Here is a 27943-nt window from a genome sequence, read left to right as displayed (position 1 = left end):
TTTTCAAAATAAAAGGTCCAATTATTTCTTATCTATATTGGTAAAAAAAAATCTCTTAAAGCTGTCTCCTTAAGCGATGATATTTCCTTACGTTTCCTAACAAGTAGTATACCATATCAATTTTTATCTTATGTATATTCCTTACTCTCTCTATATATATATCGCTCTTTTTCTCTCTTTTTTACGTTTTCGAGTCAACCACTTCTCTTTCGTTCGTCTAGCTAGATATGTATGTCGAGGATTATGAGTATTTACATGTTCTCTCCCAATTCGATCTCATATATACGTATCAATCAGAGTGGTCGTTTATTTTCCTCGGTGTTGGATCGTTACACAATGTTTAATTTATTTACAAACGCACACTACTCTGCGTTCGGTGAAAAAATTCTCAAGGTCTCATGGTGTAACGGCTAGCACTCTGGACTCTGAATCCAGCGATCCGAGTTCAAATCTCGGTGAGGCCTTCATCTTTTTGATTCGAATGTTACTATGCCTTTAGACTTATCGATGATCTAAGAATCACGAAGTATAATTATATCTTTCGCTGCGTGATTTCTCTTGGACGTGACAGTGGAAAAATTAAAGAGGAGAAACTGATTGGAAGTGGATTAAAATATCGATAAAATGACAGTAAAAAATATTTACAGACAATGCGAAAAATTTGCGAGAAAAAGAAACGTTTGGATAAATTTTTAGCGTTGGTAAATTAATTTAAGTTCAACGGATCGTCTTTTTGTTTCTTTTAACACAAAATCTACCACGGTTAAATGATAGGTAAATAAAAAAATAGTAATATCTTAAAAAAATGAAATAAAGGAAAATATTGAAAAATCGATTGCACGTAGATTGGAAAAAAAAATCGCGAAGATAAGTGGTTTGTATTAGATCGTCTCATAAATTCGTGCCGGTTTTTACTTTTACCATTTAAAATTTTTGTTCTACGACTTCTTCCTATTCCTTTCCTTAACAGATTTCATTTCATCGCTGTTGAAATAATTCGCGAAAAATTGACAGAATTAATTGATACTTCGAGAGTATGCTATCTCTGTATTCTAAGTTTTCCAAATTCTCTTTCTATTAAGAATATATATAATAGAAATATTCTTAATATTCTTTGTATTAAGAATATTTCTTTTATAAATATTCTTAATATTCTTTCCATTAAGAATATTTCTATTATAAATATTCTTAACGTTCTTTTCATTAAGAACATTTCTATTATAAATATTAAAATAAATATTCTTAATATTCTTTTTATTAAGAATATTTCTATTATAAATATTCTTAATATTCTTTCTATTAAGAATATTTCTATTATAAATATTCTTAACGTTCTTTCTATTAAGAATATTTCTATTATAAATATTCTTAATATTCTTTCTATTAAGAACATTTCTATTATAAATATTCTTAATGTTCTTTCTATTAAGAATATTTCTATTATAAATATTCTGAATATTCTTTCTATTTCTTTCTATTATCATCCCATAAATTCGTGCCGGTTTTTTACTTATCCATTTAAAATTATACATCGAATAAACCTTTGAATATTAAGAAAAAATTTAGTCGCCCTTTTGTTCTACGACTTCTTCCTATTTCGTTCACAAACACGTCAATCGTCGATATAGTTTATAAAATACGACGAAGAATGTAAATATCACCGCGGAACGAACTTACGGGACGACCTAATAAATGGTAAAAGTAAAAACCGGTACGAATTTATTGGACGACCTAATATAATTCGAAACGCAAAGGGTTAAAAAAAAGCGATGAGTTTAATTTAAAAACAATTGCAATATTACCAAACATAATATAAGTTAATTAAATCTATCGATATTGTATAATTCGAGCAATTCACTATTGACGAATCCCGTAAACCTAGTGTTAACGCGAAGAAAGTTAGAATATCGAAAAAATCATAAAATCGAATCTCGATTAATCGAAGTATCACGGTATTAAAGATCGAATGAAATTCTTACTATTAGGTCGTCCCATAAATTCGTGCTGGTTTTTACTTTTACCATTTAAAACTATACGTCGAATAAACCTTTAAATATTAAGAAAAAATTTAGTCTCCCTTTTGTTTTACGACTTCTTCCTATTTCGTTGACAAACACGTTAATCATCGATATAGTTTATAAAATACGACGAAGAATGTAAATATCTCCGCGGAACGAACTTATGGAACGACTTAACCCTTTGCACTCGGAGATATTTTAGCTTCAGAAGGACAGAAATTTACAAATTTTCTGCTATAAAACCGATATTATTTTTTCGAGTGGTAAATAGAGAATCGTATAATAATTAACACGTAGAATTATTTGATTTCGATATTTCGCATATTGTTATATTATCTTAAATTTGATATATTAATTAACGTGACTCATCAAAATTTCATAGCTACTGACAGTCGCCACTCGAGTGCAACGGATTGATACTATAACATTTAACGCAGAATTTCGAAAACAATTTTAAAAACGATCATTTAAGCCACGGTTTATTAGTGTTAAAGAAGATAACTTCGAAAGTATCCGACCTTTCACCTCGTACCAAGAGAAATACGATATCAAACGAGACGATACGAAATTTGCGATTCTTTAATTCTAAGCGATTAATCCTAAGCCGTTTATTTTGATTGGTGTTATAAAAATTCGAAAGCCATTACGTCTAATCGTTTCTACTCGATCGCATTGGGACCGTCGATAAATGGACAGAGAGAACGTTAGCCAAGCGAGTACACGTGCAGATCTAGGTCTAGTCGTTGGTAAAAAAATCTCCTTTATTCGTACAGATAGAAAAAAGTCGTACAAAGTTGGCCGAGTTTTTACAGTTTCGGGGTCTGCAGCAGTTTCTTCTCCATCGACCTCATTTTTATGCATTTGGCAAGGAGAGCTATTATCGTGAGGATCGCTCCGAGGAAGGAGACTATTCCTAGGACAACGAGTACCATGAACCAGTTTTTAAAGCTGCCGATTCTGTCGCCAAAATCGCAGTTACAATTCTCACTCTCGTTCAAATTCAACGCTGAAAAATTCACCGGCCTCAGAGAGATTAGCTTGAAATCGTCCTGGACTTGCCGTCTAATGGTCGAGTTCTGCGATTTCTTGATGAACCTGTACGATATCGTGTAAGTGAACTCTTGGCCGTCGTACGAGCCTCTCGCGCTGTAATATTGTATCAGCAATTCGTTTCCGCTGGAGGTAAGAGGAACTTGTATGTTATTAATATCCTGGTGCGACACGTCACAGTAGGACCACATCAGGATGCTGTTGTTTGCCTGAAAATTTCATATTCTCATGTTTATCGCCGCGAAGCGAACGCAGCTGTGATTTGTAATTAGCATAACAGGAATTGTGCCATCTAAAAGGGAAAAAGAATGGCACAAAAGGGACAAGGAGAGAGAATATTCGCGTATTGGCATTTTAGTCTCATAAATTAGGCTTGGGATCGGTTTAACATAATATTTACGTCGGTGAAAGTAAATAAGGATTGATATAAAATTGATATTAAAACGTTTTCATCGGTGAAAGCTACGTATCGTTTAAAATTAAAAAAGGGGTTACGTTCTTGTAATTTTTGTGTTATTCAAACAGAGAATAGTTACTGAAGCGGTGAAACGAAAATGCATAAATATGTGTAATTACATCTTAATCCGAATGAAACTTGTATAGAAAAGAGAAAGTAAGAAAAGCATTGAAAATTCATCCGATTTCAATGGTTTAAACGTTCGAAGTAATTAAGCACAGTTCCATCGAGACTTAATCTTTAAGCTCACTTGCGAAAACAGCGAAATAGCAACTGTTATATTGGGTTGGCAACTAAGTGATTGCAGATTTTGTCGATTTTTCACTTTCTTTTGCTTCGTTAACGTGGTCAAAGCATCTAACCTATATTTTTCTCTTATTGTTTGGACTTCTACCTTTAATTTAGTACAAAAATTATATCGATTAGTGCTTTAGTTTTGTTTTTATCCCGATTTAAAAGTGAAAGAACAGGACGTGCACTTCAGACATATTTTATTGTATTACTTCCGAAAAGGCAAGAACGTATCGCAAGCACAAAAGAAGTTACGTGCCGTATATGGAAATGAAGCCTTGAAAGAAAGGCAGTGACAAAATTGGTTTGCCAGATTTCGTTCTGGTGATTTTTCACTGAAAAATGCTCAACGATCTGGCCGTCCAGTTGAAGTCGATGAGATCCATATCAAGGCCATTATCGATTCAGATCGTCATAGCACGACACGTGATATTGCGGAGAAGCTCGATGTATCGCATACATGCATTGAAAAAAAATTAAAAATGCTTGGTTATGTCAAGAAACTCGATTTATGGATCCCTCACCAGCTTAAGGAAATTCATTTGACGCAACGCGTTAGCATCTGCGATTCGCTTCTGAAACGCAACGAAATTGATCCATTTCTGAAAAGCCTAATTACTAGCGACGAAAAGTGGATAGTTTATAAGAACGTTAATCGGAAGAGATCGTGGGTGATGCAAGATGAACCAGCTCAAACAACATCAAAAGCAGAGATTCGCCAAAAAAAGATTATGCTGTCAGTCTGGTGGGATTATAAAGGAATTTTGTACTTTGAACTTATGCCACAAAACCAAACGATCAATTCAAACGTGTACGTTCAACAACTCGCCAAACTGAGCGATGCAATTCAAGAAAAGCGGCTGGTATTGTCAAATCGTAAGGGTGTTGTTTTCCACCATGATAATGCAAAGCCCCACGCGTCTTTGGTCTCTCGTCAAAAATTATTGGAATTGGATTGGGACGTTTTGTCACATCCACCATATAGCCCTGATCTTGGAGCTTCGGATTACCATTTGTTTCGTTCCATTTGCATCATAAGCGCATATATGCGCGCATTTTACAATTTATTAGGACAGAGCGTTCCACATTTTAGAACAAAAATTAGCGGAAGAAATACTTGAAAAAAATATAACTAAATACACCAAAAAAAAAAGAACAGTTACTCCATGTCCATCATTACCAGGAAGATTTACTGGCCAACATTTTCCAATCCTGATCGAAACGACTTCATCGAAGAAAGCTCACAGACTGTGCAGTTTGTTTATCAGAAAAAAAAGAAAAGCTACATTATGCCTTGATTACTTCAAATATTATCACGTTGTGATAACAATAATTAGATTCCATTCCGTTTATTTTTATAAACCTATAATGAAGTCAAAATTCTCTATTTATCCAATATTGATTTTATTTTTCATATTTTGTAACATTTTCATTAAATTTTAACTACAGTAAAAACAAAAATGTTGGTGATAAGAACGAATTTTTGACTTTTCTTTGTGATGCAAATGGGTTAAATGATAAAATTTTTAATAACGCTGGTGACGTTAGATCACGTTTAACACGTTGAGTTTGGCACACAACGACGATCTATGTTCGTTTGATTTATGAAAATAATGCATCCTGTGCCCGTTAAAAAAGTTCGTGTAATGGTGCAGAAAGTTAATTTTTCACCTTCTTTTAGATATATTATAACGTTACACTAATTTTTGAACTTTGATACTGCGAATCTTCACGGTTCGACGTCACCCAACTGAAAAGTACATTGTCAATTGCATGCACTGATGCCGCCTAAACGAAAAGTTCACTGTCAATCCCTAGAGACCGACGCTGAACTCAACGTGTTAAATCAGTTTTTTGATAGCAAAGATCAGAAATTTTACGAACGTGTAATTTGAACACTGCCAGAACGATGGCAAAAGGTCATCGACAAGAACAAACAGTATCTAATCGAATAAACTTATATTTTTAAACACAAAAATTTTGAATTTTCCTTCTTAATTGAAATCCGCAATCACGTAGTTGCCAACCCAATACAACGATACGTAAAACAAATGACAAATCGTACGGGAGGAAGACGAAAATCGAAGCTACGTGTTTCCATAATTTATTCATCCTCCGAGGAACGGGAACCACTTAGGGAAACAAAGTTGTACCGATGGAATAAAACAATGCCGGGAACGAAGCTATTAGCTACACCGACGCCACCCGTTAATTTCTTACGTTCCCTCGATGCTTACTCACCTTGATCCCATTGTAAACCGCAATCTCGTTTCCGGAGCAGTAATTCAGGCTGAAGTTCCGTTTCTGCGGCGCGTATTCCTGGTCCGGCTCGTTCCTGATTATCTTCATATGAACGGTGATCTTCTCCGACGACCTGCCCATGAATTTGTAGCTGCACAAAGTATTCGGCGGGTACCAGCTTTGCAATGATTTGATATTCTCTCTGGTACGTTCGGTGCTTTTGTAAACGAACTCGCAGTTTTCTCCGTGCTTCACTCCGGCGGCTTCTTCCGTTTCCTGGAACGACAACTGGAACCCGTCGTGCATCACGGTCCCGTCCTGTTCGGCGAAGAACTCCACGATGATGTTCCTTCCTCTCGAGAGGATCCTCGGCACGTGACCTTCTCCGCAGAACTTCGAAATTTCGAAGATCTTCCCGTCCACGTCTTCCAGCAACGCGAGATAATCGCCCACGCAACTGGTGCTTCCTAACTTCTCCGGAATCCGGCCTTTCCTCGCGTGTCGATAGTCGGGCACCTTATCAGAGGATGAAGAACGTAATTCGGTTATTCAGTCTCGATTTCTCTGCGATAATACGCCGTCCGAGCGAGCACGCGTATTTCCTCGCGGCACACTCGAAGCGGAACGTTTAATCAACTTGTTCCCTGAAAGGAAACTTCGCTGGAACTGTTTAGCGAGAGTTCGCTAGTTGCCGCTGCGTCGTTCGCCGGGAAATTAAAGCGTACCCGGTGCTTGCAAAATAATTTCTGCAATTGTGCCGAATTTCCGTTTCGACGGAACCGTGATCGATAACTTCTTGCCTCCGGCGGGTTCGCGAGAAGAAACCTCGAGGAAGAAGGAAAATTGTCTCGAGATCAAAGCGGCTAATTAGAAATTCTGGACTGGGTTGTTTCCGGAGAGACGTGTTGTACGTTTTTTCGCATTATTTAGATTTTAACACTATGACGTCCGCGACTGATCTGCATTTTTTTGTCTCGAGTTGAAAGAATTGAAGAACAGAAGACACGTTTCATGTTTTCTTTTTTTGGAGAAAAAGAAGACACTTGCTATGCCGAAAATTTATTGTTATCTACCAAAACAAATACAATATTGGCTAGCGTTCGGCAGCAATATATATGTAACCACCGTGCTGTTGTAGAACTGAATTGTTTTGTGTAGTGCACCAACGTGTAGCCATCGGCGATTGGCCGATATTTTTTGTATGCCACAAATGTCGTGCCACCGGACGTCATAGTGTTAATAAAACGAGTATCTCTCCAAGGATCTAATATTAAGTGTTTTTTTTAACTAGTATATGGATTTTAAAAATTCCGAGACTCTAAGGATTACGTCTCTTTGCAAGTATTTTGAAATCAATCACGTTCTATTGACAACATCGACGTTGTACCATTTGAATAGTATGAAGAATACATGTTTTATTTAAAGAGAAGCAGTAATCTATAAATTTGTTAATTAAAGTAGTATATCACCCAAGATCTAACGTTAAATGCGTTTTTTAAGTAATATAAGAGTTTTAAAAATTTAGTAATTCTAAAAATTACGCTTCGTTGCGAGTATTTTGAAATTAATTACGTCCTGTCGACAACATCGACGGTGTGCCATTTGAATAGTATGAAGAATACATGTTTTATTTAAAGAGAAGCAGTAATCTATAAATTTGTTAATTAAAGTAGTATATCACCCAGGATCTAATATTAAATGCGTTTTTCGACTAGTATATGAATTTTAAAAATTTGGTGACTCTAAAAATTACGTTTCTTGTGAGTATTTTGAAATCAATTACGTTCTATCGACAATATCGACGATATGCCATTTGAATAATAAGAAGAATATTATACACGTGTAATTTAAAGAGAAGCAGTGATCTAAAAATCTGTTAATTAAAGGAGTATATCTCCCAGGATCTAATATTAAATGCGTTTTTTAACTGGTATATGGATTTTAAAAATTTCGAGACTATAGAAATTACGTCTCGTTGCAAGTATTTTGAAATCAATTACGTTCTATTGACAACATCGACGTTGTACCAATTGAATAGTATGAAGAATACATGTTTTATTTAAAGAGAAGCAGTAATCTATAAATTTGTTAATTAAAGTAGTATATCACCCAGGATCTAATATTAAATGCGTTTTTCGACTAGTATATGAATTTTAAAAATTTGGTGACTCTAGAAATTACGTTTCGTTGCGAGTATTTTGAAATTAATTACGTCCTATGGACAATATCGACGATATGACATTTGAATAATAAGAAGAATATTCTACACGTGTAATTTAAAGAGAAGCAGTGATCTAAAAATCTGTTAATTAAAGGAGTATATCTCCTAGAATCTAATATTAAATGCGTTTTTTGACTAGTATAAGGATTTTAAAAATTTCGAGACTCTATAAATCACGTCTCGTTGCAACTATTTTGAAATTAATCCCGTTCTATCGACACCATCGACGCTGTACCATTTGAGTAGTATGAAGAATACATCTTTAATTTAAAGAGAAGCAGTAATCTATAAATTTGTTAATTAAAGTAGTATATCATCCAAGATCTAACGTTAAATGCGTTTTTTAAGTAATATATGAGTTTTAAAAATTTCGTGACTCTAAAAATTACGATTCATTGCGAGTATTTTGAAATCAATTACGTTCTATCGACAACATCGACGGTGTGCCATTTGAATAGTACGAAGAATACTCTACACGCGTAATTTAAAGAAAAGCAGTAATCTGTAAATCTGTTAATTAAAGGAATATATCTCCCAGGATCTAACAGTAAATGCGTCTTTTGACTAGTATGTGAATTTACAAATTTCGTGACTCTAAAAATTACATCTCGTTGCAACTATTTTGAAATTAATCCCGTTCTATCGACACCATCGACGCTGTGCCATTTGAATAGTATGAAGAATACATTTTTTATTTAAAGAGAAACAGTAATCTATAAATCTGTTAATTAAAGGAGTAATCTCCCAGCTTCTAATGTTAAATGCGATTTTCGACCAGTATATGGACTAAAAAAATGTTGAAATTCTAAAGCTTCCGTCTCGTTGCAAGTATTTTGAAATAATCCCGTTCTATCGACACCATCGACGCAGTACCATTCGAATAGTCCTCTACCGTGTAATCCAAAGTTAATCATTAATCCATAAACCTGTAAAATAACCTGAACAATCTCAAAACAACGATCATTACCTCCTCACCGAGTGATTTCTTCTTTAAACCCATCGAGGCTCGTTTTCTTCCCGTCTGTTTAGCGAAACATCTTACAAGTTCCACTCCGTTAAACTCTCCGCTCGGCGTATCACGAGAACAGACCGAGCAAGATGGATGCACATCGGAATATTTTAACGCAACAGGCAATTATTACACTGAACGTGCCTCTTTCACAGGCATCTTACCTCGCCAGGACGTCGATCGATCAAACACGAACCGGCTGACTGGATCGAAACGATCTGGAAAGTGTCGTGGGAAATAAATTTCCCAGGATAACTCACCTGTAACGCGGTGGTCTTCTCCGGGCTCAAGCCTTTCCTCGCAATCTCCGCGTCCGGCTGAACTCTCGCGTCGGATATATCTCTGAGATCATGATCGGAATTCCTTTTCGAGCTTATCGAGTCCATGGACTTCTTATGTACGCGCTGCGGGTGACGAAGTCGCTTCTGGCTAGGTTCTGTCCGGATCGGCTGATCGCGATAGCCGGCGGATTGCCTGGAGCCGCTCCTCCAGCTCCTCCGCGACTCCTCTTCGCTCGTCTTCCTCCGGATATCCTCGTTCGCCGGTTTTCCGGCGGAATTGCCACGCGGAACCTTTGATCCTTGAAGCTCCGCTTCCTTCTTCGCTTTCTTAAGTCTCCTTCGATTATTTCTGCCCCTCCTGGCCTTGTGAGACGTTTGCCCGATGATAAATTCCAGCTCCTCCTCGTGGTCCGGGCTTCTAGATCGTCTCGAGGCTACCCTGGAGGCTACATCGCTGTACGATCTCGTGACCCTCGTCTTCGTCACTTCCGCCACGATCTCCACGTGCTCCTCGCAGCTCTCAGTTTGGCACACGTCCTGAGAAGTCCGATTCATCAGGTCGAACAGGTCGTCCGGCTGCCCGCCGATCTTGAAGCGACCTGCGTTCGATTCTAACGCGATTCTGCATCTGATTCCGCGAGGATAGACTCCTGGGTAACCTGGTGATGCTAACTTGCAGGATCTTCGGTCGTTTCTTACTGCGCATTCTAGAGGACACTCGCTTGAGGATGAGGAGGAGAAGCCACGATGACGCTCTGTTGCTAGCTGCACTGGCAGTATCGAGAACTGAGCCGAGAAGATTACTGGGTTCTCTGCTGCGAACTTCGCGTCCGAGTCCATTATGATCGTTAGGTTTGGACCCTTTCTCAGGAATAGTCTGCGGAGGAATTAAGAGGAACGTTTATAGACCTGGATACAATGGGTTTTTTGTGTTAGTTGTGCCCTCTGAGGGGTTTATTATTAGTGATTAAGAATAGGAATAAAATATCGAATAATATTCCAGAACAGCTTTTTGAGAAATGTGTGTTTCTCTGAGGTTTTCTCTCTTTCAAGTTATGCTTCGGTGGTTAAGATACAGGGAAAACGTTGCTATCTGAAGTATCAGCAATGAAAATTAACCCTTTGCACTCCGCTGTCAACTCTTAGGGAATATTAAAGTTTATTAATGATTACAGGAATTAACTTATTCCAACAGAACTTTTTGAGAAATCTATGTTTCTCTGAGGTTTTCTCTCTCTCAAATTATACTTCGGTGGTTAAGATACACGGAAAACGTTGTTACTCGAAGTATCAGCAATGAAAATTAACCCTTTGCATTCCGCTGTTTCCTCTGAGGGGACATTAATGTTTATTAGTTTTTAAAAATAGGAATAAAACGATCAAATAATATTCCAATACAGCTTTTTGAGAAATCTATGTTTCCCTGGGGTTTTCTCTCTCTCAAATTATACTTCGGTGGTTAAGATACAGGGAAAACGTTGCTACCCGACGTATCGGCAACGAAAATTAACCCTTTGCACTCCGCTGTTTCCTCTGAGGGGACATTAATGTTTATTAGTTTTTAAGAATAGGAATAAAAAGATCAAATAATATTCCAATACAGCTTTTTGAGAAATCTATGTTTCTCTGAGATTTTCACTGGAAATTGCAGAAGAAACTAAGTCAAGATATAATAAAATTACTAAGATATATAAAAGAGAACACGACCATCCACATCTTCGACGAACATTATTCCGAGTGCAAAGGGTTAAAACCATGAAAAGTGAATTTTTTAAAAATTCTAGCAAGTCGTTTTTTACATATTTATTGGGTTATTAGGTGATGTACTTTTACGCTGATTATTATCCTCGTTTTATAAATTGTTTATATAGTAATCGGTTGGTTTGCGTTCTTTAATATTAAACCTATCATGGTGAAAATAACCGGTGAATAGGAAAAAAGTAAAAGATTCAAAAAATAGAATAATTCGAGTCATCGCGAAAATAAATATGCGTATATAGGAAGAAAATTCGCGAAGTCGAGTGATTAAGATAACAAAGTTGAACGCGAAATTTTGAATAAAAATTTAGAAAATAGCGATTTAACCCTTTACACTCGAGAGGCGACTGTCAATCACCATAAAATTTCGAAGACTAGAATATTAATTAATATATGAAATATAATATAATATAACAATATGCGAGATATCGAAATCAAATAATTTTATATTTTAATTATTATACAATTACTTATTTACCACTCAAAATAATAACGTCAGCTTTATAGCAGAAAATCAGTAAATTTCTACTTTTCTGTAGCTAAAAAATCGTCGAGTGCAAAGGGTTAACACTAAACCTACCACGGTGAAAATAACCGGTGAATATTAAAAAAGTAGAAGCTTCAAAAAATAGAATAACGTGAGACATCGTGAAAATAAATATACATATATCGGAAGAAAATTCGTAAAGGCGAGTGATTAAGATAAGAAAGTTGAACGCGAAATTTTGAATAAAGATTTAGAAAATAACGATTTAAACCATGGTAGGTTTAACGTTAAAAAGAAATTTCGAGACAGAGACTGATGTGAAACCGAAATGGAGATCCGTTCTCGGAATGTTTTCCCTCAAGACTTTTATACGTTTTTGATTCGCAATAATAAAGAAAATTTCAAAATGGAGATAAACGTGAAACCGAAATGGAGAACCGTTTTTGGAATGTTTTTCTTCGCGATTTTTATCCGCTTTTGATACGTAATAATTAAAAGGAAATTTCGAAACGAAAACAAGCGTGAAACCAAAATCGAGAAACGTTTTTGGAATGTTTTCCTTCGCGACTTTTATCCGCTTTTGATCCGCAATAATAAAGAAAATTTCAAAATTGAGATAAACGTGAAACCGAAATGAAGAACCGTTTTTGGAATGTTTTCCTTTGCGACTTTTATCCGCTTTTGATCCGCAATAATAAAGAAAATTTCAAAATTGAGATAAACGTGAAACCGAAATGGAGAACCGTTTTTGGAATGTTTTCCTTTGCGACATTTATCCGCTTTTGATACGCAATAATTAACGCTAAACCTACCACGGTGAAAATAACCGGTGAATATTAAAAAAGTAGAAGCTTCAAAAAATAGAATAACGTGAGAAATCGCGAGAATGAATATACATATATCGGAAGAAAATTCGCGAAGGCGAGTGATTAAGACAACAAAGTTAAACGCGAAATTTTGAATAAAGATTTAAAAAATAACCATATAACCCATTTGCATCTTCACTCTAAGTAGAATCTTTCAAGCCTTCGCTTGAAATTAATCATAACAATCAAACTCTTGTTTATATTTACTCAAAAAATTGTACATACTCTAAAACAAAATCATTTTATACGACGTTATAACACAAATATTTATTTTCGCTGTTAATTGCATGGTAAATAAATTAAAAATACATAAGTAACAATTATTAGGTGCGGATTATTCCGCTCAATGATGCAAATGGGTTAAACCATGACATCTTTACTGTCAACGAACTTTAACCAACTTATGCAGCGATACTCGTCGACTCGCGAATGTTTGCACGATAAAAAGTATTCGTCCTTCGTTCCAGGCTTAAAGAAATTACAAAATATTCCTCTTGATGTTTCAATAAGCTGTGAGTAATAACAGGTTGGTTCGATTTTACCAGAGAAAGATGATATTTTTCGCTAATTCCTACCGCGATTAACCCTTTGACTGCCATGCTGGTCATATATGACCGGCAACGGTTTCTCCGTGACGCCATGGTGGTCATAGGTGACCGGAGCCTTTCAACTTTTTACAATTGTAAAAAACTAAACGAAAATCGAGAGTTAGCGTATTTGAATATGGCCGAAGTATAGAAGATACATTGAAATAAAATGTGCCCTATTGAACGATTAAAATTTTTTATTAGAACAATAAAGAATAACAAAATGTTAGAATAAATCTTGCATCTAACGGTGCACTTTGTTAAAGCACTCCAAACATAAATGCGACGCACCGATACAATCCGGACAATAAGTGGTCACCTTCTTGGTCTTATTTTTAGCAATTTTTCACCCAAATAGTTTGGAATTTTTTTCCTAACATTCCCTGCAAAATTTTCGTTCCAGGTACGCTCGTCCTTCTTTTTTTTTTGCAATTCGTGCCGTAATCTTCGTCGAACCGTTACTAAGGCGCCACGGTGGTCACCCGTGACCACCAGTAAGAGAAACGCTCCATTTGATAAAAATATTGCCTTCTAACATCGATTCGTTATTATTTCGCCATTATATGCTTTGAATAATAAAAATAATTCCGTGGTGTCCTGGTCGAAACATATGATTTCGGCGTGGCAGTCAAAGTGTTAAATTATGCTAGCTATACTGTCAACGAACTTTAACCAACTTATGCAGCGAGTGTTTGCACGATAAAAAGTATTCGTCTTTCGTTCCAGGCTTAAAAAAATTACAAAATATTCCTCTTGACGTTTCAATAAGCGTTTCTTGCTGTGCGTAATAACCGGTTGGTTCGATTTTACCAGAAAAAGATGAGATTTCTCGCTAATTCCTGCCGCGATTAAGGGCTACCGTGGACGTTATCGCGATGCATGACGAATCGCTGTAACTCGGCTCACACGCCATACCGATAATCTCGCTCAATAATAAATTACTCGTTATGCATGCACGGTTATTATTTCTCCGTTACTGTAACGAACGAACAAACGATTTAAATGATAAAATTGTAAATTGCGCGATACGAGCAAGCAAGTACGAGACTCTATTCCCGAGGAAATGTATGTACATATTCGCGACTCGCTGACCTATGCAACGGCAATGCGCAATTTTAGCTACCTCTGTGGCAACGGAACGAGGTAATTAATTAAATTCCTAAGCCAGCGGCGAATAATTAAGACAAAAAAAAACCAGCTCGGTTTATTTCGAATCCACGAAATTGGGCATCAAAGCGAAATTCAATTTCCCGTCTCTGTTGTTCTGGCAGATTATCTTTCAAACGGGCCCGCGCATTCGATAAATTAGAGAGTAATTAAGCAACTGCGCGGAAATTGTGTAATCGCAGGACAGAGACGTATTAATAAGCATGACAAAGGAGAAGCGAAAACGAGAAAATTGAAATTAAAGCAAGCCCGGAATCATCGGGCACATCGAGATGGGAAATATTTACACGCATTAAATACCGCGTTTATAAGCGGCTTGGAACCGCTACATTTCGACCAGCGGGCATCTGTTTAATCCATTATCTACCAGCGGTGCACACATTTCGTTTACAACCTGCTGCGAATACTATTCCGACCGGTTAATTATTTTTCATTAACGATCCCACCAATCACTCCGCTCTTTTATCTACTCGGTACACTCGTATTTTACCGAGTCCATGCGTTTCTCTGTACCATGCTAATGATTTGTTCTCAAATTCGTTGCGAAATTTTCTGTATTCACAAACGAGAATTATTCCTTCGATATCGGGTATTCAAAAGTGGGAGTATAATGGAATAAGAAGAGACGAAATATGAAATTTATATGTGGAATCGTGTACCGAGATCGAGCAATTACGCAAATCTGTCCGCGAAATTACGCGAGGTACGGTAAGAAGCGAATTAAAATGAAGAAAGGAATTCTGTGGATAATGATCGTTAGGTATATATCGTAAGAGATATTTGTAAATGTATATTCAGCGGCGGGAAATTAAAATGTATCCTACCTGGTTGCATTGCCATTCACTTGGCCGCAATAACGTCCCGTTTCATCCTCGAGATCCTCGCTGCCATCGGAAAATTGAATGTAAGCACCCTCGCATCTGGTTTCTTTCAGGAAACCAACTTGCAGCCTCCTAACTTTTAACTCGATCACCTGAGCAGCGACAAATTTCGTTAGAAGTTGTTTTAACCTCGCTTTCTAGACGTTATCAAGACGCGAAATTCTCTTCGCGAGGAGTTTGCATATCGCGTTTTTATTTCTCAAAGAAATAATTCGTTTTCCTCGATTACAATTAGCAGGAAATTGTATCGCGTTCTGAGATAAGTTTAGAGCGAGGAATTTAAGGAGTTATTTGCTTTTTAACGAAGTCGATCGATTTTTGTTGCATACGTTATTACAAGAGACAATAGAGGTTGTGTGAAATGTAACAAAATCGGTGAATTTTTTTTTTATAAAAACGCGAATTCGATTAGAAATATTTAGAAGAATTTTGAAATTGTCTTTTATTAATTTTTATTAACCTGGAGATCTCTGAGAGACGCTATGATGCGAACAATGCATATTGCGTTCTTATTTTACCAAGAAATAATTATTTTTCTTCGATTACAATTAACCGAAAATTGTATCGTATTCTGACGAAAGTTTATAGCGAAGAATTTAAGAAGTTAAGTATTTTGGAATCGTTTTTTATTAATTTTTATTAACATGGGGATACCTAGGAGGTGTTCTGATGCGAACAATGCATATTGCTTTTTTATTTTTCTAAGAAATAATTAATTTTCCACGATTATAATTAACTGAAAATTGTATCGTATTTTGACGAAATTTTATAGCGAAAAATTTAAGGAATTATTTGCGTTTTAACGAAATCGATCGAATTTGTTGCATACGTTATTACAGGAGGCAATAGTAGTTCTTTGAAATGTAACGAAGGTGGTGAATTTTTTGATAAAAACGCGAATTTGATTAGAAATATTTAGAAGTATTTTGAAATCGTTTTTTATTAACTTTTATTAACCTGGGGATTTCTGGAAGGTGGTTTGATGCGAACAATGCATATCGTGTTTTTATTTTACTAAGAAATAATTAATTTTCCTCAATTACAATTAGCCGAAAATTCTATCGTATTCCGACGAAATTTTATAGCGAAGAAGTATTAATTAATTTTCCTCGATTACACTTAACCGAAAATTGAATCGTATTCCGATGAAATTTTATACCAAAGAATTTAAGAAGTTATTTGCTTTTTAACGAAATCGATCGATTTTGTTAAAATACATTTTGTTGTATTACAGGTAACAATAGAGATCGTGTGAAAGTGGTGAATTTTTTTTATAAAAATGTGAATTTGATTAGAAATATTTGGAAGAATTTTGCAAACGTTAGCGATTTTTATTAACAATGTTTTATTAACCTGTGGATCTCTGGGAGGCGCTCTGATGCAAATAATGCATATTCCTTTTTTATTTTACCAAGAAATAATTAATTTTCCTCGATTACAATTAACCGAAAATTGAATTGTTTTCCGATGAAATTTTATAACAAAGAATTTAAGGAGTTATTTTCGTTTTAACGAAATCGATCGAATATGTTGTGCCTGTTATTACAGGTAACAATAGAGATCGTGTGAAGGTGGTGAATTTTTTTTATAAAAACGCGAATTTGATTAGAAATATTGCGAACAATTTTGCAAACGTTAGCGATTTTTATTAACAATGTTTTATTAACCTGTGGATCTCTGGGAGGCGCTCTGATGCAAATAATGCATATTCCTTTTTTATTTTACCAAGAAATAATTAATTTTCCTCGATTACAATTAACCGAAAATTGAATTGTTTTCCGATGAAATTTTATAACAAAGAATTTAAGGAGTTATTTTCGTTTTAACGAAATCGATCGAATATGTTGTGCGTGTTATTACAGGTAACAATAGAGATCGTGTGAAGGTGGTGAATTTTTTTTATAAAAACGCGAATTTGATTAGAAATATTGCGAACAATTTTGCAAACGTTAGCGATTTTTATTAACAATGTTTTATTAACCTGGGGATCCCTGGGAGGCGCTCTGATGCGAACAATGCATCGACCCATCCGCCTGTCCATCGTATCCATCCAACGGAATTCCTGACAGTACGGTTGCATCCTGTAAAAAAACAAACGTCCGATTTTAATCCTTCGTATAACAAGATCCTCGTTTAATGAGACAGATATGGCTGTTGCAGAAAGGTGTAACGGGGTATAAATTCGAAACAAGCCTGTCCATCGGACACGCGGAAACGTTTAAAATAGTTTCATCCGACACGAGAATATCCCTCGCAATAGCAAATAACATCTCATCGCGCAAAGCTTCTACCATAATTCCGAGCACTTGTTATCTCGAAATTCTTTCGAGCAAATAAAACTCGAATTCTTATAAATCTCTGATTTCTTATCGACCAATGTAAATATTTCAATAATCTTTTTCGAAGACGAAAGATAAATCGTTTGAAGAATAGACATCGAAACGGAGAATATCGTTGATTTCTTTAAATGAAACGTTACGAGTATAAATTGAACATTTCAATTCTATCATTCTCTTTAGTTTTCGCTATTACGCGTTATCTATACGTTTCAAGGTAGACATACCAAGTGTCTGAGCCATTAAGATAATTCGCGCATATACGATTAGGCTAGCCTGCTTACTATCCTTAGTAAATTCCACTATGTATCCGCTATGAAACTGTTTACCATGTGTATGCGTTAACCAACAATTTTTTAGATTTTCTAAAATCAAGACTAAATTCAAAAAATGTCTTGAAATTTCTTAAGAACCTTCAATAATCTCTATTAGAAACGAACAGAAAATTATGAAAGAACACTTTTGCATCTACGAATAGACTAGTTTAATATTTATTTTTAGTAAATTCCACAATGTATATCTGTGAACCAATAATTGACTACGTTAACTAAAATCAAGACTGAACGCTAAAAAAAATCTCTCAAAATTTCTTCCGAACCTCTTATAATCTTTATTAGAACCGAACGGAAAATTCGGAAACAACCTTTTTGCATATATAATTAGGTTAGCCTACTAACTATCCTTAGTAAATTCCACTATGTATCCGCTATGAAATTATTTACTATATATATCTGTGAATCAAAAATTGCCTACATTAACTAAAATTAAGATTGAACTCAAAAAAGAAATCTCTTGAAATTTCTTTCAAATCCTCCTGTAATTTCCATTAGAACCGAGCGGAAAATTATGAAGCAACCCTTTTGTATATACGATTAGGTTAGGTTAATTTACTAACTATCCTTAGTAAATTCTTCTATGAATCTATTTACCATGTATATCCATTAACTAACAATTTTCTAGTTTTTCTAAAATCAAGACTAAACTGAAACAAAAATCTCTTGAAATTTCTTCCGAACCTTTCCGTTATCTTCATTAGAATCGACGGAAAATTATGAAAGAATCCTTTTGCATATACCATTAAGTTCGCCTGCTAACTATATTTAATAAATTTCACTATGTATCCACTATGAAAATATTCACCATGTGTATTCGTTTACTAACAATTTCCCAAATTTTCTAAAATCAAAACTAAACTCATAAAAGAAAAAAAATTTCTCGAAATTTCTACCGAACCTCTCCATTATCTTTCTTAGAACTGAACTGAAAATTATGAAAGAACCTTTTGATTATTCGATTAATTTATTCTACTATTTATTCCTATTAAATTCCACTATGTATCCGCTATGAAACTATTTACTTCGTATTTCCGTTAACCAACAATTTCCTAAATTTCCTAAAATCAAAACTAAACTCAAAAAAATAAAAAAATCTCTCGAAATTTCTCCCGAGCCTCCCCGCTATCTTCATTAAAACCTAACTGAAAATTCTGAAAAAACCCTTTCGAATATATTATTAGATTAGCCTACTAACTATCCTTAAATTCCACTATGTATCCGCTATGAAACTATTTACAACGTATATCCGTTAACCAAAAATTTCCTAAAATTCCTAAACTCAAAACTAAACTCAAAAAAGAAACAAAATCTCTCGAAATTTCTTTCAAATCCTCCCATAATCTCTATTAGAACCGAACGGAAAATTATGAAACAACCCTTTTGCATATATAATTAGAGTAGCATACTAACTATCCTTAGTAAATTCCACTATGTATCCGTTATGAAACTATTTACTACGTATATTCGTTAACCAAAAATTTGCTAAAATTCCTAAACTCAAAACTAAACTCAAAAAAGAAACAAAATCTCTCGAAATTTCTTCCGAATCTCCCCGTTATCTTCATTAGAATTGAACGCAAAATTATTAAACAACCTTTTGTCTATACGATTAGGCTAGTTTACTATTTATACTTATTAACCCTTTGCACTCGATGATTTTTTTGCATAGAGGAAAGTAGAAATTCACAAATTTTCTGCTATAAAATTGACATTATTTTTATCACTGGTAAGTAAGGAATCGTAAAATAATTAACACGTAAAATTATTTGACTTCGATACCTTGCATATTTTAATATTATCTTAAGTTTTATGTATTAATTAATATGAGTCTTCAAAATTTTATGGTGACTGGCAGGCACCTTTCGAGTGCAAAGGGTTAAATTCCACTCTGTATCCGCTATGAAACTATTTACTACGTTATATCCGTTAACCAACAATTTCCTAAACTCAAAACTAAACTCAAAAAAGAAAAAAAAAATCTCTCCAAATTTCTCCCGAACCTTCCCGTTATCTCCATTAGAACCTATCGCAAAATTATGAAAGAACCCTTTCTGGGAAACGGTTGGAGTTAATCCGGTTGATCAGACGGATTTGTGAATCTGCGTGTGGCAGGTTTATTCGAAAGGTTCGACGGGTGTTTTAACGGTGAGAGTTCGGAGGATGCCGTGCCGTTAGCCTAGGGAATTGCGGCTAATCCGCGAAGCGAAAGAAGCGAATGGTTAGAGCGCGAAAAGCGAGTGTATCGGCCGGTGGCAGACGGGCGTAATTCACGCTTATATCGTTACTCGCACAACGGTTCCATTGTGTCGCGGAAATAATACCGGCCATATCGCAGCCGCGCCACGAATATTGTTAGGACAATCGGGCAAACAGGGGACTTAACGTTTTGCTCGTCGCTCGAGCCTCGTATTAAGCCGCCTGTATGCCGGCCAGGCCGAATCGAGCAGGCCACATTAAAAATAAGTGCGCGTTGCAAAGCGGAAACCACGGTAAACCCGGCACGAGCAAACTCGGCCAAACTGAAACGCTCCTCCTCCATCTTTAATGCCTCGTTCCCCCTTGCCGACCCCTTCCCGAGCTTATTTCCAGGACAGTGGAACTCGCTAATGTCTGATTCCACGTCCGTGAATGCAAATTGAAATTAACACCGTGCAGTAATTTCCATATCGGCTGATAATCTTTATGGCAATCTTCGGGGTATGTGAAGTCGATTTATGGGAGATAGACTCTTCCATAACACGGTAGAAAACTGTGATCTATGAGACAAAAAGGCGGTTGCGTTCTGAAAATTTAAGGAAAAAAAATAACGGAGTAATTTCCATATCGGCTGATAATTTTTATGGCAATCTTCGGGGTATGTGGATTCGATTTATGGGAGATATATTTAGTAGGAAGGACAGGTGATTCTTCTATAACACGGTAGAAAATCTCGTGTTGTATAAAACCGTGTTATACGAGACAAAAAGGGGGTTGCGTTCCGATAATTTAACGAAAATGAATAACGGAGTAATTTGCATATCGGTGGAAAATCTTTATAGCAGTCTTGGGTGTATCTGGCTTCGATTTATGGGAGATAAATTTAATAGGATGTACTTACAGGTGACCCTCCTATAAGACGGTAGAAAATCTCGTGTTGCATGAAACCGTGTTATACCAGACAAGGAAAGGGTTGCATTCCGAAAATTTAGTAAAAACAAATAACGGAGTAATTTCCATATCGACAGATAAACTTTATGGCAATCTTCGGGGTATGTGAAGTCGATTTATGGGAGATAGATTTAGTAGGAAGGACAGGTGACTCTTTTATAACACGGTAGAAAACTGTGATCTATGAGACAAAAAGGCGGTTGTGTTCTGAAAATTTAAGGAAAAATAATAACGGAGTAATTTCCATATCGGCTGATAATTTTTATGGCAATCTTCGGTGTATGTGGAGTCGATTTATGGGAGATATATTTAGTAGGAAGTGCAGGTGACTCTTCTATAACACGGTAGAAAATCTCGTGTTGGTAAAAAATCGTGTTCTATGAGACAAAAAGGGGGTTGCTTTTCGAAAACTTAACGAAAACAAATAACAGAGTAATTTCCATATCGGCCAATAATCTTTATAGCAATCTCGAGTGCAAGTGACTTCAATTTATGGGAGATATATTTAGTAGGAAGTACAGGTGACTCTTCTATAACACGGTAGAAAATCTCGTGTGGTATAAAACCGTGTTATACGAAACAAAAAGGGGGTTGCGTTCCGATAATTTAATGAAAATGAATAACGGAGTAATTTGCATATCGGTGGAAAATCTTTATGGCAATCTTCGGTGTATGTGGATTCGATTTATGGGAGATATATTTAGTAGGAAGTACAGGTGACTCTTCTATAACACGGTAGAAAATCTCGTGTTGGTAAAAAAAATTGTGTTCCATGAGACAAAAAGGGGGTTGCGTTCCGAAAATTTAGCGTAAACACATAACGGAGTAATTTTCATATCGGCCCATAATTTTTATGGCAATCTTCGGTGTAAGTGACTACGATTTATGGGAGATAAATTTAGTAGGAAGGACAGGTGACTCTTCTATAACACGGTAGAAAATCCCGTGTCGCTCAAAAATCGTGTTCTATAAGACAAAAAGAGGGTTGCGTTTCGAAAATTTAATGAAAACAAGTAATTGAGTAATTTGCATATCAGTGGAAAGTCTTTATAGCAATCTTCGGGGTATGTGGAGTCGATTTATGGGAGATATATTTAGTAAGAAGGACAGGTGACTCTTCTATAATACGGTAGAAAACTGTGATCTATGAGACAAAAAGGCGGTTGCGTTCTGAAAATTTAAGGAAAAATAAGAACGGAGTAATTTCCATATCGGCAGATAATTTTTATGGCAATCTTGGGTGTAGCTCCGATTTATGGGAGGTAAATTTGGTAGGAAGTACTTACAGGTGACCCTCCTATAACACAGTAGAAAATCTCGTGTTGCTTGAAAACCGTGCTCTATGAGAGAAAAAGAGGGTTGCGTTCCAAAAATTTAACGAAAACAAGTAATGGAGTAATTTGCATATCGGTGGAAAGTTTTTATAGCAATCTTGGGTGTAAGTGGCTTCGATTTATGGGAGATAAATTTAGTGGGGAAGTACTTACAGGTGACCCTCCTATAAGACGGTAGAAAATCTCGTGTTGCATGAAACCGTGTTATACGAGACAAGGAAAGGATTGCGTTCCGAAAATTTAGTAAAAACAAATAACGGAGTAATTTCCATATCGATAGATAATCTTTATGGCAATTTTCGGTGTATGTGGAGTCGATTTATGGGAGATAAATTTAGTAGGAAGTACAGGTGACTCTTCTATAACACGGTAGAAAATCTCGTGTGGTATAAAACCGTGTTATACGAGACAAAAAGGGGGTTACTTTGCGCAAATTTAACGAAAATGAATAACGGAGTAATTTATATATCGCTGGAATGTCTTTATAATAATCTTGGGTGTAGCTTCGATTTATGGGAGATGATTTCGGTTGGAAGTAAAGGTGACTCTCCTATAACACGGTAAAAAATCTTGTGTTACTAAAAAACTGTGTTCTATCATACAAAAAGGGGGTTGCGTTCCGAAAATTTAACGAAAACAAATAACGGAGTAATTTCCATATAGGCAGATAATCTTTATGGCAATCTTGGGTGTAGCTCCGATTTATGGGAGGTAAATTCGGTAGGAAGTACTTACAGATGATCCTCCTATAACACGGTAGAAAATCTCGTATTGCATGAAACCGTGTTATACGAGGCAAGGAAAGGGTTGCGTTCCGAAAATTTAGTAAAAACAAATAATGGAGTAATTTCCATATCAGCCGATAATTTTTATGGCAATCTTCGATGTAAGTGACTTCGATTTATGGGAGATAAATTTAGTAGGAAGTCAGGTGACCCTCCTATAACACGGTAGAATATCTACTGTCGCGTGAAACCGTGTTATACGAGACAAAAAGGGAATTGCATTCCGAGAATTTAACGAAAATGAATAACGGAGTAATTTGCATATCGGTGGAAAATCATTATAGCAATCTTGGGTGTAAGTGGCTTCGATTGATAGGAGAAAAATTTAGTAGGAAGTCAGGTTACCCTCCTATAACACGGTAGAAAATCTACTGTCGCGTGAATCCATGTTATACGAGACAAAAAAGGGAATTGCGTTCCAAAAATTTAACGAAAACAAATATTTCTTTCCAATTCCATACAAGCATATAATCTTAACACTTTTGATAATTTAATACATTCTCACATAAGGACACTATAGTTCATTATTCCTTCTCCTCGTTGTTCCCAGATAATTTAATTTTCAACCATGGAAAACAAAAATTATATTATCCAGTGCCATAGAAGTACAGCGTTGTACAAAGGTTTTCGTATTTTTTTTATCGCGTTAGAGCAAACCGTGCTGTAGGAGGGCTACCATGTATACTGTGAGTTGTATACAATGTTGTTATTTTTCGTTATTTTATTTCGTTATGCGATCTGTAAATACGCGGAGCAAACACGGAACGAGAGAAATGCGAATCTAGAAACTAAACAATTTTTCAACAGAATCGGAATTTCGTTAAATCGTTTTATTATTCTCCTTAAAAGGAGAGAGAGATTGAGGATTTGGTGTTTTATTAAACGAGACAGTTTGTCAGGAAGTACCTCGATGAATTAACCACGAACGAAATGACAAGCGAGGCGTTTAATTAATGAACGCGTCTAATTGCCACGTTCGATAAATCAATCCACCGATGACAATAATCGTAGTAATAATAATACTTATCGACCACTCCGATATTTGCACCGTTTATTTAGAAAGTGGTGTAAGTGTTTTATAAAAAAAATATGAGATATGACGTAATTCATGCTTAATTTAGTGTAAACTTTTTATTTATAACTGGTTAGTGTTTAATATCTTAAAAAATGCCAATGCTTTGTTCAATTTAAAATTGGCCGGTAAAAGAAATTGGTTACATGCGAAAAATATAAGGATTTGAAAATTAAAGATTTAAGAGATTAAAGATTAAAGAAAATTAAGGATTTTTTCATGAATATTTCTAAACACTGCCACACGAAGAGCATAAATAATTAATAATACCAATATCTTGTGTTAAATTTAACGATATATAAATATAATTAACGTTCAAAATAAAAGATGCTAATCCTATTTTATTTCTTGTTATTATTTATAAACAAAATTGGATTAATACGAGATGTATTTTAAGTGATATTTGTTATTTCAAAATCGAAATTAAATGATATTTACAATTGATTAATTAAGAAAGTGGTGTAAGTCCATTTGCAGCCTGGAAATTATATATTATTTTAGTTAAATTCGCCTAAAAGAAATTTCTATAATCAAATTACATATTGATAAATTAGTACAAACATTTCCAGACTTCGCATAATTAACCTTTTGCACTCCGAACCATTCTGGACGTTAGCTACCAGTTTCTCAGCGCCATTTTCATGAACCCTCATATTATTTAGTATAGTTTGGAACCAAGTATTAGAATGATATTGGACTTATATGAATTGGTTAATATAGAGAAATATATATTTGCAAAAACATCGCTATTTTAATTTTTATAATTTTGTAAAGTTTGAAAAACTATCCAATATGCATTGCAGGTCGATTTGTGCACATTTTGACAATAGTAAGTTGTTTGACGACTTCCACCAGGTGTTTTTCTGTCAAAACAAACAATACAATCCCGTTTTCTTTCTGCCACATCGAGAATATGTAGTTTATTATTCAGTCTAATGTCCGCCGAAGATGTGGATGGACGTGTTCTCGGCTCCCGAAAATCACTTCTTTTATACATCTTAGTAACTTTATCATATCTTGACTTGATTTCTTCTGCCATTTCCACAGAAAACTTCAGGGAAACGTACATTTCTCAAAAAGTTGTGCTGGAATAAGTTAATTCCCCATAATCGCTAATAAACTTTAATGACCCCTGAGAAGGGACAGCGGATTGCAAAGGGTTAACCTATATTTTTTAACCCTTTACACTCGACGATCTTTTGTCTACAGAAGATTAGAATTTCACCAATTTTCTCCCATAAAACTGACCTTATTTTTCCGAATGGTAAATAAAGAATCTTATAATAATTAACGCGTAAAATTATTTCATTTCGATATCTCGCGTATCGTAATATCATCTTAACCCTCTGCACTCGATAATTTTTTCGTTACAGAGAAATAGTAATTCAAAAATCTTTTACGCTAAAGTTAACGATACTTTTAAACCGGTAAATAAGAAATCCTACGAAAATTAAGACATGGAATTATTTCATCACGATATTCCATGCATCGTTGGGTAATTTTAAAAATGATATATCAATTAATATCGATCTTTAGACTGTGATTAAATGGCGACTGAGAGTCGTCTCTCGAGTGCAAAGGGTTAAATTTGATATATTAATTAATATATGTCTTCAGAATTTTATGATAACTGACAGTCGCCTGTCGATTGCAAATTGTCAGATCTACTAACACTCAATTTCTCGAAACCAAAGAAAATAAACTTGCACCACTTTCTAAATAAACGATCCATTTATCGACGTGAAACAAACGGTGCTGTATCATTCACAGTTTCCGCTAGACGATCTAGAAACGCTTGAACGCTCGACGATTGTCATCGGCAGCTGGGTCGTTAAATAAACATAATTCATTGGACTGGATAAGCAGGATTTCCTCGATCGCGTTATCGCGATGGAAAATAACGGCGAGCTGTTTTCATGGATAACCGGTAATACGGTGACTTGAACGGCTCGTTAATTAAACGATTTCTGGTGGAACACGGGCCTTAATCGTGGCCACTGCCATCCCGCGCGTCCTATATTTCTCCGTCCCGGGCTAATCCGACTATTTTCCCGCGACAGCACCCTAATATTCCTGAATGTCGTTCGATCCTGATACGCAATTATAGCCTGACCCCTCCCGCGCGTTAATGAGATTCCACGCGGAGCAAACGATCCAACCCGGGCTAAAAACTTCCGAACCGGAGTCTCGTTCACGGACTCCATCGTTCCCGGTCTCATTGTTACCGTATCCCCGCGAAATATGGACAGGTTCGCCGAATTTTACCGGTCCCGGAGAGATATGGAATATTCGATCCGACGAATTTCAGGGATTCGAGCTGGACCGAGGGATTCACCGATCCGAGGATTCGATTCAACCGAGATTTCCACGCGTCTGATCCTTTATGATGTTTGATCAGACGGAACGAATTGCGTTTCGTAATTTCTGATGATGGAGAAACGGGTTTTATTTTATGGTTCTACTCGGGGAATGATTAATGAGTTACTGTTGATGATTATGGATGATTTTATTAGGTGGTTGGTTGGTTAGAGACAGTTACAGGCGTATTTTATACGGTTGACAACTAAGTGATTGAGGATTTTAAATAAGAAGGAAAATTCAAAATTTTTGTTTAAACATATAAGTTTATTCGATTAGATACTGTTTGTTCTTGTCGATGAGCTTTTGCCATCGTTCTGGCAGTGTTCAAATTCCACGTTCGTAAAATTTCTGATCTTTGCTATCAAAAAACTGAATTAACACGTTGAGTTCGGCGTCGGTCCCTAGGGATTGACAGTGAACTTTTCGTTTAGGCGGCATCAGTGCACGCAATTGACAATGTACTTTTCAGTTGGGTGACGTCGAACCGTGAGATTCGCAGTATCAAAGTTCAAAAATTAGTGTAACGTTATAATATATCTAAAAGAAGGTGAAAAATTAACTTTCTGCACCATACACGAACTTTTTTAACGGGCACAGGATGCATTATTTTCATAAATCAAACGAACATAGATCGTCGTTGTGTGCCAAACTCAACGTGTTAAACGTGATCTAACGACACCAGCGTTATTAAAAATTTTACCATTTAACTCATTTGCATCACAAAGAAAAGTCAAAATTCGTTCTTATCACCAACATTCTTTTTTTTTACTGTATTTAAAATTTAATGAAAATGTTACATAATATGAAAAATAAAATCAATATTGCATAAATAGAGAATTTTGACTTCATTATAGATTTATAAAAATAAACGGAATGGAATCTAATTATTTTTATCACAACGTGATAATATTTGAAGTAATCAAGGCATAATGTAGCTTTTCTTTTTTTTCCGATAAGCAAACTGCACAGAGTCTGTGAGCTTTTCTCGATGAAGCCGTTTCGATCAGGATTGGAAAATGATGGCCGGTAAATCTTCCTGGTAATGATGGACATGGTGTAACTGTTCTTTTTTTTTTGGTGTATTTAGTTATATTTTTTTCAAGTATTTCTTCCGCTAATTTTTGTTTTAAAATGTGGAACGCTCTGTCCTAATAAATTGTAAAATGCGCGCATATATGCGCTTATGATGCAAATGGAACGAAACAAATGGTAATCCGAAGCTCCAAGATCAGGGCTATATGGTGGATGTGACAAAACGT

At 35.6% G+C, this 27943-nt stretch overlaps 1 protein-coding gene and 1 non-coding gene across 2 annotated transcripts; one reads left to right on the top strand and one right to left on the bottom strand.

Moving 5' to 3' along the window:
• Nucleotides 1–392: 392 nt before the first annotated feature.
• On the top strand, nucleotides 393–464 carry Trnaq-cug (transfer RNA glutamine (anticodon CUG)). Its single transcript has one exon. It is a non-coding gene; the product is annotated as a tRNA-Gln (tRNA).
• A 2360-nt stretch (nucleotides 465–2824) lies between these two features.
• Nucleotides 2825–17893, bottom strand: LOC143220564 (uncharacterized). Its single transcript, XM_076446184.1, is given in 7 exon segments — nucleotides 2825–3277; nucleotides 6058–6573; nucleotides 9548–10445; nucleotides 15258–15406; nucleotides 17296–17345; nucleotides 17348–17395; nucleotides 17878–17893. Coding segments are annotated over 7 exon segments (2130 nt in total).
• Between the last annotated feature and the right edge of the window lie 10050 nt (nucleotides 17894–27943).

Source organism: Lasioglossum baleicum, unplaced genomic scaffold, assembly GCF_051020765.1.
Source record: "Lasioglossum baleicum unplaced genomic scaffold, iyLasBale1 scaffold1214, whole genome shotgun sequence".
Classification (NCBI taxonomy): domain Eukaryota; kingdom Metazoa; phylum Arthropoda; class Insecta; order Hymenoptera; family Halictidae; genus Lasioglossum; species Lasioglossum baleicum.
Note: the sequence above shows the minus strand (reverse complement) of the source record. Positions and strands in the feature narration are given on the sequence as shown.